This window comes from Hemibagrus wyckioides, linkage group LG26 (assembly GCF_019097595.1).
Source record: "Hemibagrus wyckioides isolate EC202008001 linkage group LG26, SWU_Hwy_1.0, whole genome shotgun sequence".
Classification (NCBI taxonomy): Eukaryota; Metazoa; Chordata; class Actinopteri; order Siluriformes; family Bagridae; genus Hemibagrus; species Hemibagrus wyckioides.
In genome coordinates this window covers 14,810,312-14,829,531 of record NC_080735.1, presented here as the reverse complement: position 1 = coordinate 14,829,531, position 19,220 = coordinate 14,810,312, and the positions used below count along the sequence as shown (strand labels likewise).

General features: G+C 38.3%; 2 protein-coding genes across 4 annotated transcripts; both read left to right on the top strand.

Moving 5' to 3' along the window:
• The first annotated feature begins 3,278 nt into the window (after positions 1-3,278).
• lbx1b (ladybird homeobox 1b) lies at positions 3,279-4,786 on the top strand. The gene is made up of 2 exons (XM_058380986.1): positions 3,279-3,787; positions 4,198-4,786. Exons 1-2 carry the CDS (start codon positions 3,472-3,474, stop codon positions 4,683-4,685), a joined length of 804 nt encoding a protein of 267 aa, XP_058236969.1. The 5' UTR covers positions 3,279-3,471; the 3' UTR covers positions 4,686-4,786.
• Positions 4,787-10,176: 5,390 nt separating this feature from the next.
• On the top strand, positions 10,177-16,506 carry cenpk (centromere protein K). 3 transcript variants are annotated; one of them, XM_058379916.1, is made up of 11 exons: positions 10,177-10,356; positions 11,649-11,701; positions 11,812-11,931; positions 12,122-12,178; positions 13,225-13,288; positions 13,685-13,731; positions 13,839-13,921; positions 14,387-14,485; positions 15,207-15,342; positions 15,428-15,481; positions 15,576-16,506. In XM_058379916.1, exons 3-11 carry the CDS (start codon positions 11,818-11,820, stop codon positions 15,729-15,731), a joined length of 810 nt encoding a protein of 269 aa, XP_058235899.1. In that variant the 5' UTR covers positions 10,177-10,356; positions 11,649-11,701; positions 11,812-11,817; the 3' UTR covers positions 15,732-16,506. The 3 variants fall into 3 exon arrangements, with proteins under 3 accessions (XP_058235899.1, XP_058235900.1, XP_058235898.1); XM_058379917.1 differs by having other exon boundaries at positions 11,644-11,701; XM_058379915.1 differs by lacking the exon at positions 11,649-11,701.
• Positions 16,507-19,220: the final 2,714 nt, after the last annotated feature.

Below are 19,220 nucleotides of genomic sequence, written 5' to 3'. Positions count from 1 at the left end.
TTTTTATCACTTATGTGAGCTATTTATTAATCTCAAAGATCTGGAAGAAGTTTAATGAAGGAAATCCCCAATCTTAATCCCAAACACTTAAGATTAGGTTGCTTAGATTGTTTAAACTAGAGTCTTTTATAGGCTCCTTCTTCTGAAATCTGTCAAAATTGCTTTAATGTCTTATAAGATGTTCTGTTATATTGGTTTGGTTGCCATGACATTCAGCGAATGATGAAAATGGGCATGACGCAACCTGGACAATTCCGCCTCAAGATGAGTTACTATAAGTTTAGATCCTATAGGTTTGTCATATAATAGAATTTATGTATATATACTGTATATGCAGACATCTGCGTTTGTTGGTTGGATGAGCATAAAATGTGAAATCTGTCCATTGCTACATGCGACGCAGGGCTGCATGCTCGTATGTCTCATTATGTAAGTCCCATTTAAGTCATGCAAATTACTTGTGACACATTAAAAGCTATTCAACATTCCTTGAATAAAAAAAGGAAAGGGAAATTAATTAGCCAGATCTGACTGTGTTCATGTTCTAATCACAGAAATTTAGCGATCATTAGAAGCTGAAGCCACTTAATTGTAATGTGTATAAATGCAAAATCACAGCAGGAAGAATTACTCAATGAGAGGGACTCATTGCCTAGAAGGATGTGTGGTAATTGTCCCTAATGTGAATGATCTTTTAATTTCAAAGGTTAACAAGGCGTATCGTGGCACAACTCATAAGTAAATTTATATTTTCTTTGGCTCAACATTTCAACTGGGATTTGTGTTATTTAATGCTGCGCATACTCCTCAGATAGTCCTAAATCCATCCATCATTATTTTGGATCAGTAGTGTGCTTCTACTGCACTTCAGCTGCGCTTCCTATTTACATCACTTTCACTTCAGGGGAAAGTCTCTTATATCCAGTAATGTTCTTTGCTGCAGATCATTAAGCACTGAAAAAAAGAAAAGAAAAGAAAAGAACAGAATATGCCCCCAGTTTTCTGTTCATCTGCTCTTGATGAGCTTTTGCCAGGAGTAATGTAACCTTCTAATTAGAATAAGATTAGAATCTAATCATTCCATAAGCATGAAGCACTGAGGAAAAGGCATGTTTCTCTTGCATGCGGATACCATGTTCTCGGATCTTCTTAGTGCTTTTGACTTCACTGAAAGGCCACAATTATGATTTAGTTTTGCAGCAATTATAGCCTCAGATCTGGATGAGTCTTTGCTAGTTGACCCTAGTCTTTAATCAAAGAGCGCGAAGCAATAATTATAGGAAGGAAATAAAGGAAATTGGAAATCATTGTTTCTGCTTGAATTTCATTTCTGTTCTTGTCGTTAGTGGTTTCGGCATTCGGACATAATGTACAAAAACCTGTGAGTGTCTGAGAGAAATAAAAAGTTTTGCATTAATAAATAAAAATAAACTGTTTTTTGGACTTTTCAATAATCAGAGTAGCAACTTGAAATGTTTACAGAAGTATGTTACTTTTAGCGTATTTCTCTCTCTCTCTCTCTTTCTCTCTCTATCTGAAGTAAGAGGACCAAACCTGTTCCACCATGAAGACATGGTTTGTCAAGGTTGATGGACAAGAACTCGAGTCCTGACCTCAAGCCTCTGGAATGAACTGGAATGGTGACAACACCCCAGTCCTCTTTACCTGACATCAGTGCCTGAGCTCTTTAATACTTTTGTGGCTGAATGATCACAAATAACTCACAGCCACACACCAAAATGTACAGGAAAGTCTTCCCAGAAAACTGGAGGTTATTATAACACAAAGCTGGACCGCCTCCATATTAATGCATATGGTATTTAAATGGGATGCTGAAAAATATACTCAGGAGTACTTTGGCATGAATACTTTTGGAGATATAGTATATATGCAAACATTTACATTATGACATTAAGATCAGAAACTCGGCATTGAAACATGGGTAGGTCATTTTAAATATAATTCTATATTTGACTTTTAAGAAAACACATAACCCCGAAATGACACTTAAGTTGGAGGCTGCTCATAACACAACACTCACTCTGGCATTAACAGAGCTAATTTATGTTTCCTACATCATTGTGCGTGTGTGTGTGTGTGTGTGTGTGTGTGTGTGTGTTGACCCCGCCTGTCTGACCCTCTCACCATGGGATTTAAGTGGCCATCCGAGGCATATTGTCCTGATGGTCATTCAGAACCCTTATGCAGCACATGCTGAGCACATATTGTAGTGCATGTTTGGAGTGCTGAGGTAGTGACACTTTCCAGATTTCTCTGTGTGAGGTTGCCAGATGCTTCTTACTCAAAGAAGACATGTAAAATGTGTGCTTGTGGATCTAAGTATTAATCTAAAGAAACTGATTCTGAAATCACAGCTCAATAAAGCCTTATTAAAAGAACAATAGACAGAGAGAGAGAGCATAGTGATAGCTCTGCTTCTATGTGACAATGTTCTTCTCATCTGGATAAAAAAAAAATCATCATATATAAACAACTATATTATCCTCAACAATCAAACTATTAAAAATCTAAAATTTATATTATATTATATTATATTATATTATATTATATTATATTATATTATATTATATTATATTATATTATATTATATTATATTATTCTGAAAATAATTATATGGCAGCAATAATAATTATAGATTAATAATAATAATAATAATAATAATAATAATAATAATAATAATAATAATAATATGTCCAAACCTCAATAAAAACTTTATTCATTAATTAATTATTTATTTCAGTATTATTTGATATATGATATGCCTGTACACTGCACTACATATAATATGACAAACATGTCTAATGAAGCCCCCTGCTGTAGCCCCCTGTTTATAATGTATTTAACCCTTTATGACCTCAAGCATGTGTTCACTGCTGTTGGAATGGGAATAAAAAAGTATAAAAGGATAATATAATAGTCCTGTTATCACTCCAAAGCTTATTATTTTTCTAGAACCGCATGTCCAGAAGTGTTACATTCCCTGGGAATAAGTTGTAACTATACAAACCATGAAGCATTACAATGAGCCTGTGATCCTCTGCACTTATTGTCAGAGCTGCTGTTGCGGACAATTAATCAAGACTTCCTGACCAATCAGAGTCGAGAATCCAGCAGCGCTGTGCTGAAGGTCTCATTGAGCGTAACTCCTCCTACGAGACATGCCCGCTAATTAAGGAACCTCCAACTGCACCATTTTCTCTCCAAACAGCGCAAAGTGTTGGATGAAAGAAAAAAGGAGGAGACCTCCATCTGCATCCTGCAACAATTTTCTATCTTTTCTTCTTTTTTATCTACAGTATTGTTTGGATGACATCATTGCACGCAGAGTGCGCATCGTCTTGAAGGCGTCATTGCTCTGGATTCACTTTGAGAGGATTTACATTCAAGAACAAGAACATGACCCCAACACACTTTGTCGACTGAAGTATTGAGATTTCTTCGAGTTTTCCAATGAACACGTCTTTTTTTGATATCATGCCGTCCGCCAAGGTGAACATGAACAAGGTGATGCGCGAGGGCTGCGGGCCAAATTCGTTGGAGCGACTTCCGCCTCCCGCGAGCTGTAACAAACCTCTCACGCCTTTCAGCATCGCAGACATTCTTGGTAAACCGAGCGGAGGTCCAAGGCCTTACCTGAGTTCACCTGTGCACGTGAACCGCCGCGTCACGGCTCCCGTGAGCCAGACGTCACCGCTGTGCGCCCTGCAGGAGCTGACTAGTAAAACCTTCAGAGGTCTGGAGCTGGGTGTGCTCCAAGCAGCAGAGAGTAAGCCTCAGTACATCATAAATAATTTAGTGCTAGATTTTAGGAGCAGACGAAGAAAGACGAAGTGGAAGGATATACATCTAAACAAATTGTTTTATTTAAACAAGTATTATTGCGTGGTACCTGAGCAATGCTGTAGGACAATATACACATGTAATTAATGATATAATGGGGGGGGGTCTACAGTTATTTAAAAATGTTCACAAATTAGTTCACAATAATAATAATAAGACGAAGAAGAAGAAGAAGAAGAAGAAGAAGAAGAAATAGTAGTAGTAGTAGTAGTAGATATTATTATTCGTCGTTATAAAATACATTTGGAGCGAACAATCAGCAACCAAAAATCTAGGGCTAAGATGCCATATGTGTAATTTGATATGATTAATAACAAATGTGTGTATGTTTTGCAGGTAGAGATGGACTCCGTGTCTTTGGCCAAAGGAGCAACCCGAAAAAGCGCAGAAAGTCCAGAACTGCGTTCACACACCACCAGATCTACGAGCTAGAGAAACGTTTTTTGCGTCAGAAGTATTTATCTCCCGTGGACCGGGACCAGGTCGCGCAGCAGCTGGCGTTAACCAATGCGCAAGTCATCACCTGGTTCCAAAACCGCCGCGCCAAGCTGAAGCGGGACATGGAGGAGCTGAAAGCGGACGTGGAGTCAGCCAGAGCAGTAGGAGCCGTGCCTTTAGAGGAAACCGCCGCACTGGGTGAGCTGGAAGGAAGTACTACAGAAAGCAGGGGACACATTGGAGCACAGTGGTCCTCTCCGCTAAGGCACGAGCTACAGAGCGCGCACAAATTGCGCATGTTGCGCGCCACGTCGTCCTCCTTTTCAGACCACACAAGTCACACTGAATCTGAAGACGAGGACGTGGAAATAGACGTGGATGACTGATTGCTCACCCGGGTGGTGTGAGAAAATAAATGACACACTCCTCGAAATCTGTTTATATATATATTACTATTCCTGCACTGTTTATAATATCGTGGATTAAAATACTCACATGCTGTGTCGATACACAAGTCGTTTCACTCCCAAGTTTCTGCGTGGGGTTTGATTTATGGTCTTTATGGGATTCTGATGAAACAGAACAAATGACTGAACTCATCTACGAGTATTTATAACAGATGGGTTTATCCTGTTTGTATAATGAGAGTTGTAGAATATTGTTGGATGAAAAACCTATTACCTCTATGAGTGCCTTAAAATCTAGGCATTTCTTTTTTTATTTTATAGATTGCGTTTTAATGTGTTGGAGAATAAAACTAATTATTTACAAACGATTGTAGTTGTCTATATTATTATTTGGGTTGCTGTTATTAGCCTATACAACATCATGGTTCTTTTTTTTTATCTATTTTATTTTATTTATTTATTATGTCATTTATTTATTGACTCACACATTTAGAAAAGTCGCATGAACTTCACATACCACGCTAAAGATTTTTTTTTTTCACGTGATGGATTTATTTCTATATTTTCTCACCCCTTTCTACCCTCATCCCCCCCCCCCCAAATGTTTCATTTTTTATATATGCTTTCATCCCCACAATTCAATTAGGCTATTTCCATTATGTGCCCAGGCACGTGATTATTTTTAGATAGGACTTTCCCCTGTGTGTTAACGTGTTTCAATTTTTACGAGTTAAAATGAACGTGTTTTTTTTTCTGCACGTTTTCAGGCAATCATATAATATTCACGTAATCAGATATTTATAAATAAATAAATAAATAAATAAACCTTAAGGGGACAAATCTGCTATGAGAAATTGTTTGTTTTGTTTTCCTGTCTTTTCTTTTTGGCCAGGTGCATTTTTACTTCATTAGACATGTTTGTCATTCTAGTTAACTAACTGTGTGCAGCCGTCGGGGTAAAAAAGAAAAGGGGTAAAAAAGACAACAAAAAAACGTGGGCATACTCTTTAGCAAACGCTAAGTGCCGCATCTTTCTTGCCTTATTCGTTTTCGAGGCATTCTTGCTATTGTTTCTATTCTGTTTCAAAGCAGTTGGCTCTGCTTTCTTCTTTCTGTTCCTTCTATAAGCGTGTCTCGGCTTTTTGACCCGGCATCGTGTGTTTTGCCCATTCGGGGCCGAAATTTATGTGAGAAACACCAATCTGGGAGTCTGCGGAGAAAGGAAGCCACAAAAACCACAAAGTTTGGGTCCAGTTTTTCTCTCTTGCGTTTTTGTTCGCACACAGACGAGGCCGTAATTTTGGCCTAAAAAGCATGAAGGCTGATGTGACAAGTGTGAATGGCTGAGAGAGAGCCTCCTGCGGCGCGCCATACTGAAACAAGCGCGTCCCGGCGCACGGATAAAGACGCAAACGCTTGCGGGCCATATGGTTTTTAGAAATTTCCCCACAATTTCAGACAATTTGATGGATTGCGTTAACCCTTCTTTTTAAAACCGTTTAACACTGCAGAGACAAAAGGCACACAGTGGCTTTTTTTACCGTACAGAGGGCATCTGTACTCATGAATGTCCGCTCTTTTCTTTTCCCTTTTTAAACCCGGCATTTTTGAACAAGTCAATGAATTACAATGAAACTCTCTCTCTCTCTCTCTCTCTCTCTCTCTCTCTCTGTCTGCTTGCAGGAGCTTTAAATTATGTTTTACATTTTCTCACAAAACAATGGCTCCTTATTTGACTTCTGTTTTCATGTGAAGTGTGTGAATGCCGGTTCGTGTGCGCCAGAGAGAAGCTTTTGTTCAATGTGGATTTGTTTTCGTTTTTCTATGAATAAAATAAATAAATAAATAAATAAATGATCCTGAGAGAGAAAGCATCTGACAAAAGAAAAATGACAAAAACTGCTTTGACTGCTTTGACTCCATGTCTATTGGAAAACTGAGAACCATGGTAGTGGTAGTAGTAGTGTTTGTTGTTGATGATGATGTCATTGGTAATAGTAGTAGTAGTAGAAGAAGAAGAAAGTAGTAGTAGTGGTTTTTGTTGTTGTTGTTGTTGTTTTCGATGATGACAATGCTGTTGGTAGTAGTAGTAGTAGAAGTAGTAGTCGTAGTAGTAGAAAAAAAGTAGCAGTAGTTTTTGTTGTTGTTTTTGATGAAGAGGAAGTTGTTGGCAGTAGTAGTACTAGTAGTAGCAGTTAGTAGTAGATTTTGTTGTTCTTGTTGTTGTTGTTTTGGATGATGACAATGTTGTTGGTAGTAGTAGTAGTAGAAGTAGTTTCTGGTGTTGCTGTTTTTGATGACGATGAAAAATGATGATGCAGATGTTGTTGGTAGTAGTAGTAGTAGTAGTTTTTGTTGTTGTTGTTGTTTTTGGTGAATAGGAAGTTGTTGGCAGTAGTAGTAGTAGTACTAGTAGTAGCAGTAGTAGATTTTGTTGTTGTTGTTGTTGTTTTTGATGATGACAGTGTTGCTCATTGTAGTAGTAGTAGTAGAAGAAGGTAGTAGTAGTTTTTGATGTTGTTGTTGTTGTTTCTGATGATGACAATGTTGTTGGTGGTTGTAGTAGCAGTAGCAGTAGAAGTAGTAGAAAAAATCAATATGAATCTTAAAATGTTTGAAAATATTATTTAAAAAATTCAATCACTTAAATTTGAAGTTAAAAAAACAACATCATGAAATAAAAATGTAATGTTTTTGGAAATCAAATTCAATACTTTTGTTAAATGTTGATATTTAATTAAATTTAGTTTAGTTAAATGTGAATTACCCATCACTACAAGAGACCCAGCTATGCTTTAACATTGGGATCCCACTGGGATGAAACAAGTATCTATCTATCTATCTATCTATCTATCTATCTATCTATCTATCTATCTATCTATCTATCTATCTATCTATCTATCTATCTATCTATCTAGTATCTAATAGATTCTTTAAGAGATGGACATAGCTGTATAGACTGAGAAGAAAGTAGTAGCAGTAGTAGTAGTTTTTGTTGTTGTTTTCGATGATGACAGTGTTGTTGTTGTTAGTAGTAGTAGTAGAAGAAGAAGTAGTAGTCTTACAGAAAACTTATGATTACATTTCTTTGACATAAAATCGGAGTCATCATAACCTGAAAGTGAATTTGTAATATTTGAAAAGAAAAACGTGTAAATGTGATGTTGCTGGAAAAAAAAAAAAAAATCACTATGAATCTTAAAATGTTTGAATATATTATTGAAAAATTCAGTCACTGAAATTAGCTAAAAGATTCTTTAAGTGACTGATTCAGTGAGATAAGCAATAACCTTTAAGACATCAGTGTCCACAGCATTTCCAGCATTTTAACTGTAAATCTGTTAAAATGACTAGTGAAAAAAGTTACAAAAGAGTGGTAAAGAGGTCAGTCATATATATTGCACATTTATTAGTTTTAGCACACATACTCAGCTATGCTCTGATTTGTGGTTTTAATTCTGTATTTAATACTGTACATATTGTACAGGCATCAGACGCAAGTGTTCTCTACCGGAAAGCACAAGAACCTGACATCCATGACAGGACCTTGAAATCATGTGCTGCAATCCTATTAACATTCTTAAACTTTCACTGTTTCTGTCTGTGATCCTCACTTGTTTTAAGAATACCACCTTTGTTCCTGAATAAATCTACTTTCTCCAGCTTGAACAACTACCACTCTGTGACACTAACTTCCATTGTTAGGAAGTGCTGTGAGTCGATGACTAAATCTTTCATTTGCTCCACCCTGCCTGAGAGATTAGACCCCCTGCAGTTAGGGACTGCGGACATGTCATAGCCACCTGGAGCGGATAAACAACTACATAAGAAGGCATTCATAAACTACAGCTCATTCCCGGCAAGCTCCTTACCCAGCTATAGGGCCTGTGTCTGGAGAGTGACTTGTGCAACTGCTTATGGTGACTGCAGGGACCAACAGAGAGAGGAGAGATCCACTGAGATCAATGTCAGCAAGACAATTATCTAAAACAATGCCCGAGGACAGCAAGAAATACACTATATTGCAAAAGTTTTGGGACGTCCGCCTTTACATGCACATGAATGTAATATGGAGTTGGCCCGCCCTTTGCAGCTATAACAGCTCCAACTCTTCTGAGAAGACTTTCCACAAGGTTTAGGAGTGTGTTTATGGGAATTTTTGACCGTTCCTCTAGAAGCTCATTTGTGAGGTCAGGCACTGATGTTGGACGAGAAGGTCTGGCTCACAGTCTCCCACTCTAATTCATCCCAAAGGTGTTCTATTGAAACCTTGAAAAGGTGTATATTGCAAGTGTATATTTTGAGTTAAAATATTTTGGTTACTAGCTGTATGTTAATATACACATATGGTCAAAAGTATGTGAACAGCTGTGGACACCTAGAACAGCTAGGAGATCTAGGCTAAGGCTCGTCTGCAATATACTGTACATCACGGTGTTACATGTATAACTCTCTCATCTGTTAGATTCAGAGTCTGCTCAGTTACTCTCACTATTGCATATCTTCCCATTACCCTTTTTAAAACTTTTATATGCTTTATTTATATGCTTCTTATAGATCTTGTATCTTGCAGTGCACTAGTAACTTTTGGTCAGTTATCACATTACCCTGTGTATACTGACTATATGTAAGATACAGTGTGCAATCTACAACCTGTCTTTGTGTTACTGTCTCTATTGCTGCTGGATATCTGGAATTTCCTTCAGGATCAATAAAGTATCTATCTATCTATCTATCTATCTATCTATCTATCTATCTATCTATCTATCTATCTATCTATCTATCTATCTATCTATCTATCACCATCATCACACCTATATATGGTTCTTCCACAAACTTTTGCCACAAAACTGGAAGCACCCAATTGTATGGATGCCCTTTGTATACAATACTTTGTACCTTTACAGTTTCCCCAAACTGGAACTAAAAAGTCTAAACCCATTCCGGTATACCAATGCCCACTATGTCCAGTGGGCAGTGGGCAGAGGGGAGGGGGTGGTAGTGACTCAAGTGGTTAAGGCTCTGGGTCGTTGATCGAAAGATTGGGGGTTCAAGCCCCATTACCGTCAAATTGCCACTGATAGGGGCGCTGTATCATGGCTAACCCTGTGCACTGACCCCAACCTCCAAGGATGGGATATGTGAAGAAAGAATTTCACTGTGCTGTAATGTATGTGACAAATAAAGGTTAAAGGCTCAGTACTTCTCAGTGGGACTGCCAGACGAATATGCAATTTTCCAATAAAAATATAATTACTAATTTATTAATAAAAAAAACGACTAATAAAGACTTATTTTTATTTTTTTTTTACTTTTCTTATAAATGTCCCACAGATTACTTTATACATTTCAACACCAAGTTATGTTTAATATTTTTCTGTGTTGAATAAGCAGGTTGACTAGCGACCCTACTTTTTTTTTAATTACTGCGTATGTGCTGCGCCGTCATTACGCTCATGAGCGCAACCAACAGGAACTACGTTACGGCGGGGCAGCTGGCGGGATTTTTGTTTGGATGAAACAAGAAACATCTTATAGAAGCAGAAGAATGTGAACTATCTGAAGATTTGTCCCAGACCTGATCTTGCATATATTGCCATTAAAAACTGTTTTAAAAATTTTTTTTTCCCCCAGTTAAACAGGCGGGACGGTAAGTGGATTCGCGGTAAACGCACTTGATACTTATTGTTTTAATGCTTAATAGCCTAGCTAGCATGCTATAATGGTTACGTCCTGATAAGCAGTGTCATCCCTACGCTTGTGCACTAGGTAGGGCATAAACCGGACCTTGTACACTCAATGTAGTGCACTAAATATAATATAATCAGTGATTTGAGACTTGCCCTAGCCACTTACCTCATATAATGGCTGCGTTTGTTTCGGAAAGCCGAGAAACATTTCATTTCAATGTCCGAGCGTCACTTTTGGTGTAGCTGTTAGTTTAGTTAGCTAACCAAAAGCTAACAAGCTCAACTAACTTACTTAACCTGCATATTAGCTGAAAACCACCACTACAGCTAGCTAGCTAGCTAGCATTAAACTCCGTTTAAATATTAATTCGGAAATTAAAAAAGACTTGACATAAGTCATGAAATCCGCAGACGCGGGAAGAAAAGCACAGTAGGGTGTAAACTAAAGAAATATAAATTAATATAAGGTTTATTTTTGAATATTAAGAATGAACATGATCCCATGTGCTTTATTCATTACATACACTGATCAGCCATAACATGACCCGTCCAGTCATGGACTCCACTAGATCCCTGAAGGTGCGCTGTGGTATCTGGCACCAAGAAGTTAGCAGTAGATCCTTTATGCAACTTTAAGGACTTAAAGGACACTTTTGATAGATACTGACCACTGCAGACCGGGAACACCCCACAAGAGCTGCAGTTTTGGAGATGCTCTGATCCAGTGGTCTAGCCATCACAATTTGTCCCTTCGTCAAACTCGCTCAAATCCTTACGCTTGTCCATTTTTCCTGCTTCTAACACATCAACTTTGAGGACAAAATGTTGACTTGCTGCCTAATATATCCCACCCACTAACAGGTGCCATGATGAGGAGATCATCAGTGTTATTCACTTTACCTCTCAGTGCTCATAATGTTATGCCTGATCGGTGTATATGCAGAAAGATAACTTGGTAATAAACAGTGTACTAGGTAAATAAATAAGAAACTGTTCGTACTAGGCTACCAAATATTGTCAGATAGATCAAGTGAGAAATGAACTATATTATTAATGATTCATTAGTAATGAACATTTGTAGACTATATTTTATACTGAAAAATATGGTAGTGGTATCCTATGATCAGTCATGATTATTCCAAATAAACAAAAAAAGTTGTGATGAAACTATTATGTAATAATTAGGCTGCTTCTTCTAACACCGATGATAACAGCCCACTGTTTGTTTGACCACCATTTGTCACAAGTTCAGACTGACTCACCTGAGAAGGCAAATTCACAAAATAAAGTCACAGTTCATATGAGGGAAGTGTGTTTCTTTTCATTCAAGCGTGTATAATGCATGACTTCTTACACACTAATGTGATTATATATATATATATATATTCATTACTGTTTTGTTTTTTTAAACACAGTCAGGAATGGAGCAGGAGGTCGAGGCCGCTGAGGCTCCGCTCCTCTCGTCAGGTTGTTCCGAGGCAGTACGGGCAGAGCTGCTGGACGAGTGCGAAGAACACTTTGAAGTCTTACAAAAGGTTGTTTATCTAATTCCCTTTTTATAAGCCAGAGTTTATTTGAATACAATTGTGGACTCACATGGATATGGGGGGGGGGGACTAGTCCTGTTGTCACGTCATATTTTGTAACAACATTCACATGATTCAGGTTTTCTGAAGTGTTACAGTGTGAGAATGTAAAGCAGTATTCCATAATTGTCTTTTTCAGCTTCAGAATGAAATCGTCTCGGCAGATGAAGGGTCTGGGGATGGAGAGTCCACTGAGGTGAAGCTCATGCAATGCACAAATGAGGTCATGGCTAGCTTATACAATGATATAAATGTGGATGAAATTCTTAAGAGGCTTTTAATACTTGTGCTTTAATTAATCAGGGTTTTTTGAATATATATATTGCACCGTGCCAGCATCTTTCACACATTTTTCAGTATCTAAAGCTTGAGGTAATGTGAATTGTAACAAACCCAGTGAACAGCTTTTGCTAATGCATAACTGAGTATGACGGAAACTGCTTAAAGTCTTGACAAACACAAAGGGAAATATGAGCAGATAAACATAGAAAATACACCGATCAGGCATAACATTATGAACGGTGAGAGGTGACGTGAATAACACTGATGATCTCCTCATCATGGCACCTGTTAGTGGGTGGGATATATTAGGCAGCAAGTGAACATTTTGTCCTCAAAGTTGATGTGTTAGAAGCAGGAAAAATGGACAAGCGTAAGGATTTGAGTGTGGGATGTATCATCCTTCTGTGCTAGTCTTTACTACTGGTAATCCAAAAATGAAAAACAGTCCAGAAAAATTAGGAAAACATTAGGAAAGTCCCAACATAAAATCCCCTGCAACTGGATGGGCAATTGATTCCAAAGCAACTCCAGAAGGAAAGATTAGAACCAACCGTCCTCCAAACACAGATGATTCCTCACTTTCCTTCCTAGTGGCTCCATTCTTTTTCACTTCAGTAGGCCTTCTTGTTTCAGGGTCAAAATATAAGTCCCCTTTCCTCACTCTAGGAAGTTTCTGCCCCTAAATATAAAAGTGCAATGTGTCACTTCAAATAAAACCACGAATAAAAAGAAAATAAATGAATGGAAAATACTTTCATTCATATGACCTACTAACTCAACCAAAATGACCAGATTACAAAAGACAAAGAGAATCAATTAGGGCCTGAAACCAGGTGAATTATAAAAGCACTTTCCCACAATATTTCCCCTTCCTTCACATATGTAAAATAAACTCATCTTAGCCCTGATATAGTGGCGTCACAGAATTCCTCCTCATCGAAAACGTTTAACCTTTTGCAGGCAATGAATCGTCTGAATGCCATCATGACTGAGCTGGAACAGTGGCAAGAAATGGAACCCAAATGTAAGTCATTATTAATTATTTCGTGTGTCACATTGCTAGAAAAATAGCTTTACCGACATCCAGGTGTAAATTTAGACCCTTATGGGACAATACAGAGGTGAAGGTGGCAAGAAAAACTCCCATAGAAGACAAGAAGTCATCGTCTTCTAGCGGAGTTATAAATCATTATAGTAGAAGAAAAGACAAACGTGGAGGTTTGGTATGAGCAGATTGGGGAGTAAGAGTTGTGGGATGAGCACTTTATGATTATTGCAGCAGTTCTTAGGAAGTACACATCAGCAGAATGTGTGGGAAATGATCCGCTGAAGCAAGGGTGAGATTTGGGAATACATTGTGTGTGGGAAGAGCAAATCTACCACATATTGCAACTCTTTCTCTTTCTGTGTGTGTTTCCAGTACTGTCAACAAACCCTGACATTTTATTGACCATCGGTCAGGAAGAGGTGAGCTGCCAGTTCAGAAAAAGTCTATTTCATTATATTTTTATATTATAAATTTACACACAATTGCTTTTTTGTAACTATAATTTTTTCTTTTTCTTGCCTTCCAGCTGCAAAGACACAACAGTCAGCTGAAGATGGTCCTTTCCTGTTCCCAAGCGAGGAGAGATGCCTTGAAAGACCTTTTGCAAAGGTGTTCCTCTCTTCAGTAACATTATAAAATCCATGTTACCTACCATATAATATAAAAGTTTTTTAGTTCTGTCTCAACTAGTCTTGTGTCACAGATACACAATTTACAATAATATACAGCTAATAAATAACAAAGTTTTTAAAAAATATATTGAACAGATACTTAAAGAAATAGTTACTGAGATGTTTATTTGACGTTTATGGAGTAACATGGTTTTTTATTTTTTTTTTATACATATAAATGAAAATATAATAAGTGTGTTGTTTATTTGTAATCATTGGACAACTGTTGTTGGGGTACAAGAAGAATAAAACACATGCCATTATCCTTAAATAATCAGGTTCCACCTCACGACAGGACGCATCACACCAACGTTGTTGTTGTTGTTCATTTTTCAGTGACTATAACCTGTGTGTCATTGCTTATATACAAAGATTACAGATATTTAAGTGTTGTTGTTATTAGAGAGCAGGCATGGCTGGAAGAGAAGAAAGAGGTACTGAGTGCAGTGACCGAACGAGTCGTAATGTTGCGTGAGGAAAACGAGAAGCTGTCAGAACACAGGTAACGAATGTTCAAGTTAAACTAAACATCACTACGAAAACCATGAAGTACTATTGGGTAATTTTTCCATTTCCTGCTCGGCTTCATGCTGCCTGACTGAACTGGACGCAAGAATATACACCGGTCAGGCATAACATTATGAGCACTGAGAGGTGAAGTGAATAAGACTGATGATCTCCTCATCATGGCACCTGTTAGTGGGGGGGATATATGAGGCAGCAAGTGAACATTATGTCCTCAATGTCGATGTGTTAGACGCAGGAAAAATGGACAAGAGTAAGGATTTGAGCGAGTTTGACAGTTGTGATGGCTAGACGACTGGATCAGAGCATCTCCAAAACTGCAGCTCTTGTGGGGTGTTCCCGGTCTGCAGTGGTCAGTATCTATCAAAATTGGTCCAAGGAAGAAACAGTGGTGAACCGGCGACAGGGTCATGGACGACCTAGGCTCACTGATGCACGTGGGGATCGAAGGCTGACCCGTGTGATCCGATCCAACAGACGAGCTACTGTTGCTCAAACTGCTGAAGAAGTTAATGCTGGTTCTGATATGAAGGTGTCAGAATACACAGTGCATGATGGAGTCAGGGCTGTTTTAGCAGCAAAAAGGGGACCAACACAATATTAAAGAGGTGGTCATAATGTTGTGCCTAGTCGGTGCACATTTTAAAAAAAATTCGCAAATCGTCCGGAATGAAATGTAACAGATCGGTTCTCTAAAGTATTCTACAGGACATGAAGAGAAAAATCACCAAGGTGAAAGATTACCACAGCACCCTCATGGAGACGCTGAGCGACATGTTAGCCGAGCATTTTCCTCTCCCTGGTCAGTCAGCAGTTGGCACCAAGAAAAAGAAGGTATCCCTCTACCATTGACAGCACTTTGCTGGAAATCGCAAAAAATCATGCTTCGTAATCATCGTTCTTTCGTGTGTTCTCATAGGGCACTGTTCCAGATTACGGACAGAATCTTATCTCACTAAGTGAGATCCTCGAGGTACATCTGCATGTCAGCTATTCTACATTTTTAAATTTAACATTATTTAAGAGGTGTGTCATTAGTGTATGTTTTATTATTTTGTCTAATGCAGCAACTAACAAACAAAACCCTGGAAACTCCTCACGATGCCTACGTGACCATCGATGACTCCTTCTGGCCGCCGTACATAGAAATGCTTCTTCGTAACGGAATCGCGGTCAGACATCCAGAGGACTGCAATAAAATCCGCCTGGAAGTTTTTCATTAATTTTGTTTGTTTGTTTGTTTTTATAATAATAATCAGGCTTCATTTGATGACCCATCATGAGATATATGTACAGTCTTTTATGTGCTTCTCCTTGTTTTATTGTGTATTTAAAAAGCAACTTGGCAAATAAACTAGCTGAAAATGTCAACCAGTGTTACTAATAATTATTATCATGATGCATGTCTGTGTGGTCATTTCACCAGAGGATATTAAAAGTGAGAAGAGGAGTTTAAAGATGTGACACGTTTGCTTACATACACTATGTTGCCAAAAGTTTGGGGACATCATTGAAACCATGTCTTTATGGACCTTGCTTTGTGTGCAGTCATGTTGGAACAGGAAGCGGTCATCCCCAGACTGTTCCCACAAAGTTGGGAGCATGAAATTGTCCAAAATGTCTCGGCATTAAGAGTTCCTTTCACTGGAACTAAGGGGTCAAGCCCACTACCTGAATTCGGTGATTTGGAGGGGTGTCCCAAAACTTCTGGCAATATAGTGTATATTTAGATAAGAAGAACAAGATTGTCACTAAGGCTTTGGTAGGTGTTGGGCTCATATTTAATGTCTTATGTTGCTGACCTCTAGTGGTAAGAGTACAAGAAGTTAGGCGGATGTTTCTAAACCCTGTCTGAATTGGATTTTACACACTGTCTAATAGCCTGATCTGATCTGATCTGATCTATCTTCTAAAGCAATGAAATGCCACTTTTTTATATACTTACACAAAAAGTCTTGACACACAAATAAATAAATAAATTGCTAGAAAACACTTTTTCATACGTGTATACATTTATTTTTTGCAAACGAAACAGAACAGTAACCAAGTGGTTACACAGAATTGTACAGGAAATGATGTCATCAGCTATCTACATCCCTAATATTTATGTAAAGCCTGTTGGATTTTTTTCATGCTCCCAGGATCCGTTGTCATGTGGCAGCCTGCAACTGCAAACATCCGACTGAAAGCTCTCTGTAGTGATCCAACTTCCAGTCAGAAGATGTTTACAGATGCCCCGCTACCCAGATGACGTCAAAAATCTGTGTCGAACAAAAGAAGGGTTTATTAATTAAAATCGTACACGCAGTCTGCAGGATGGTTTGGTTATTAATCTGCTTATCCAGAAATTACACTATGTTGCCAAAAGTTTTGGGACATCTGCCTGTACATGCACATGAATTTAATATGGCGTTGGTCCACCCTTTGCAGCTGTAACAGCTGGAAATCTTCTGAGAAGGCTTTCCACAAGGTTCCCACAAAGTTCGGAGCATGACATTTTCCAAAATGCATTAAGAGTTCAATGAATTCAATGATTTGGAGGGGTGTCCCAAAACTTTTTGCAATATAGTGTATCTTTGTGTCTTAAATTCTAATTAAATGCCTTTTAGATGTTAATTTGTTTTATTTTATTTATAATATGGTCATCTTTTTTTTTTTTTTTTAAAACATTTCACATCACACACACCCTAGATTAAGAGATGTGTATTAAACTGAGGTTAACTATAACATCCTCCAAACAGGAAGTACTCTTGCTTTTGACATTGGGCTGCTTCTTCTTACTTAAAATATTTTTTTTATTTTAGTTACTTTGAAGTGTTTTATATATTTGCAATATCATCACTGTGATTCTGGTCTTAAAATCCTTCCTACCTAGCATTAAGAAAATTATTTAAAAATATATATATAATTGACATTAGTTTTCTACTGCAGCTATATTTCTGTGGAGCTGCCATGTGAAGTAATATACACCTATCAGCCATAACATTATGAGCAGTGAGAGGTGTACACTGATGATCTCCTCATCATTATGGGATATATTAGGCAGCAAGTGAACATTTTGTCCTTAAAGTTGATGTGTTAGAAGCAGGAAAAATGGACAAGTGTAAGGATTTGAGCGAGTTTGACAAAGGGCCAAATTGTGATGGCTAGACCACTGGATCAGAGCCTCTCCAAAACTGCAGCTCTTGTGGAGGTGTTCCCGGTCTGCAGTGGTCAGTATCTATCAAAAGTGGTCCAAGGAAGGAACAGTGGTGAACCGGCGACAGGGTCATGGACGGCCAAGACTCATTGATGCACGTGGGGAGAGAAGGCTGGACCGTGTGATCCGATCCAACAGACCCAGATCCTACTGTTGCTCAAATTGCTGAAGAAGTTAATGCTGGTTCTGGTAGAAAGGTGTCAGAATACACAGTGCATGATGGAGTCAGGGCTGTTTTGGCAGCAAAAGGGGGACCAACACAATATTAGGCAGGTGGTCATAATGTTATGCCTCATTGGTTTATAATTCAAAATGGAAACAGATTTGTTGTCTTGACAATAAGTTTCTTTGCTTACAGTAGCATGCATAGGTACATACACACACACAAACACACTCGTTCAACTTTGTAGTGATGCAACCTAGAACTGTCCTGTGATTCTACATCATAAATCTGTATAAAAACATTGCTCGTGACATCAGAATGCCACTTTCATGGTAAAGCATGGTGGAGGTAGCATCATTATGGCGATGCCTTTAATCAGCTGAGAACCTGGTCAGAGTTGACAGCAGATTAACGGCTCCAAGCACAGGGCAACTCCTTTAAAGTCGGTGTCTAACACTTGATTAAACACTGATCCTGTTAATCCTCAAACACCATAATCCAAAAAAGAAAGCTCTCATTCAGCCCAAACCCAAACCCTGTCATATCCACATGGTTATATTGTGCATGTGTGATGTGCAGGTGAATCCCCACAGGAAGGGGGAGCAAAAAACCATACTTACATCCAGAAAATGGCTGATTTGCCCTTGATTTGTAACAGATGACTAAGAAAATGGGTCTATGTGGCTATTCCAGAACCACGCAGTTGGTCAATAGGTAACTGATTGCTGATCAATAGGTAACTGATTGCTGATCAATAGGTAACTGATTTCTGTCCCTAATTCTATTTTCCTCGCGTGCACACACAAGTCAAAGACTAATAGGTTCTTTTAGTAAAATGTTGCATTGCTTTAATAACTTGGTAACAGTTTCTCCAGCTGAATTGTCACCTCACGCGTCCTTCACCACTCTCGAGTCTCGTGCACGGCATTGGGGGGGATCTATACGTTTGTTTATTTATTTATTTAGTAAAACAAGTTGGACCTATCCCGAGATGCACGTGCACCCCACCACATGCAATTTGGTAAAGAAACTGCTCAGAAAGATCTAAATCGAATCGTCAGTGATATGCATTCAGCACACTGATTTCAGCAAAAGGTTCTAGTTATTCTAAATAACTACCATTGTTAAAAGTACTTACTTTTCCAGGTTGATAAACCAAAAAAATAAATAAAATAAATAAAATTCAGGAGCAGTTTTCTTGACTTTTCACCTCGCGCGTCCTTCAGCATCGTTGATGTTCCGTGAGTCTCGTGCGACGCACGGTCGTGTCATTGCGAGCAGACAATCGGGACAGAAAGCATTGGAAACGCGCATGCGCACGTAAGTTGACCTTCATGGCATTATCAGAGT

Coding starts and splice junctions, on each gene's coding strand:
- lbx1b (XM_058380986.1), top strand. CDS start 3,472: ATGAACACGTCTTTTTTTGATATCATGCCGTCCGCCAAGGTGAACATG. Junction 3,788..4,197: donor TGTGCTCCAAGCAGCAGAGA/GTAAGCCTCAGT, acceptor TATGTTTTGCAG/GTAGAGATGGACTCCGTGTC.
- cenpk (XM_058379915.1), top strand. CDS start 11,818: ATGGAGCAGGAGGTCGAGGCCGCTGAGGCTCCGCTCCTCTCGTCAGGT. Junction 13,732..13,838: donor TGACCATCGGTCAGGAAGAG/GTGAGCTGCCAG, acceptor CTTGCCTTCCAG/CTGCAAAGACACAACAGTCA. Junction 13,922..14,386: donor TTGAAAGACCTTTTGCAAAG/GTGTTCCTCTCT, acceptor TGTTGTTATTAG/AGAGCAGGCATGGCTGGAAG.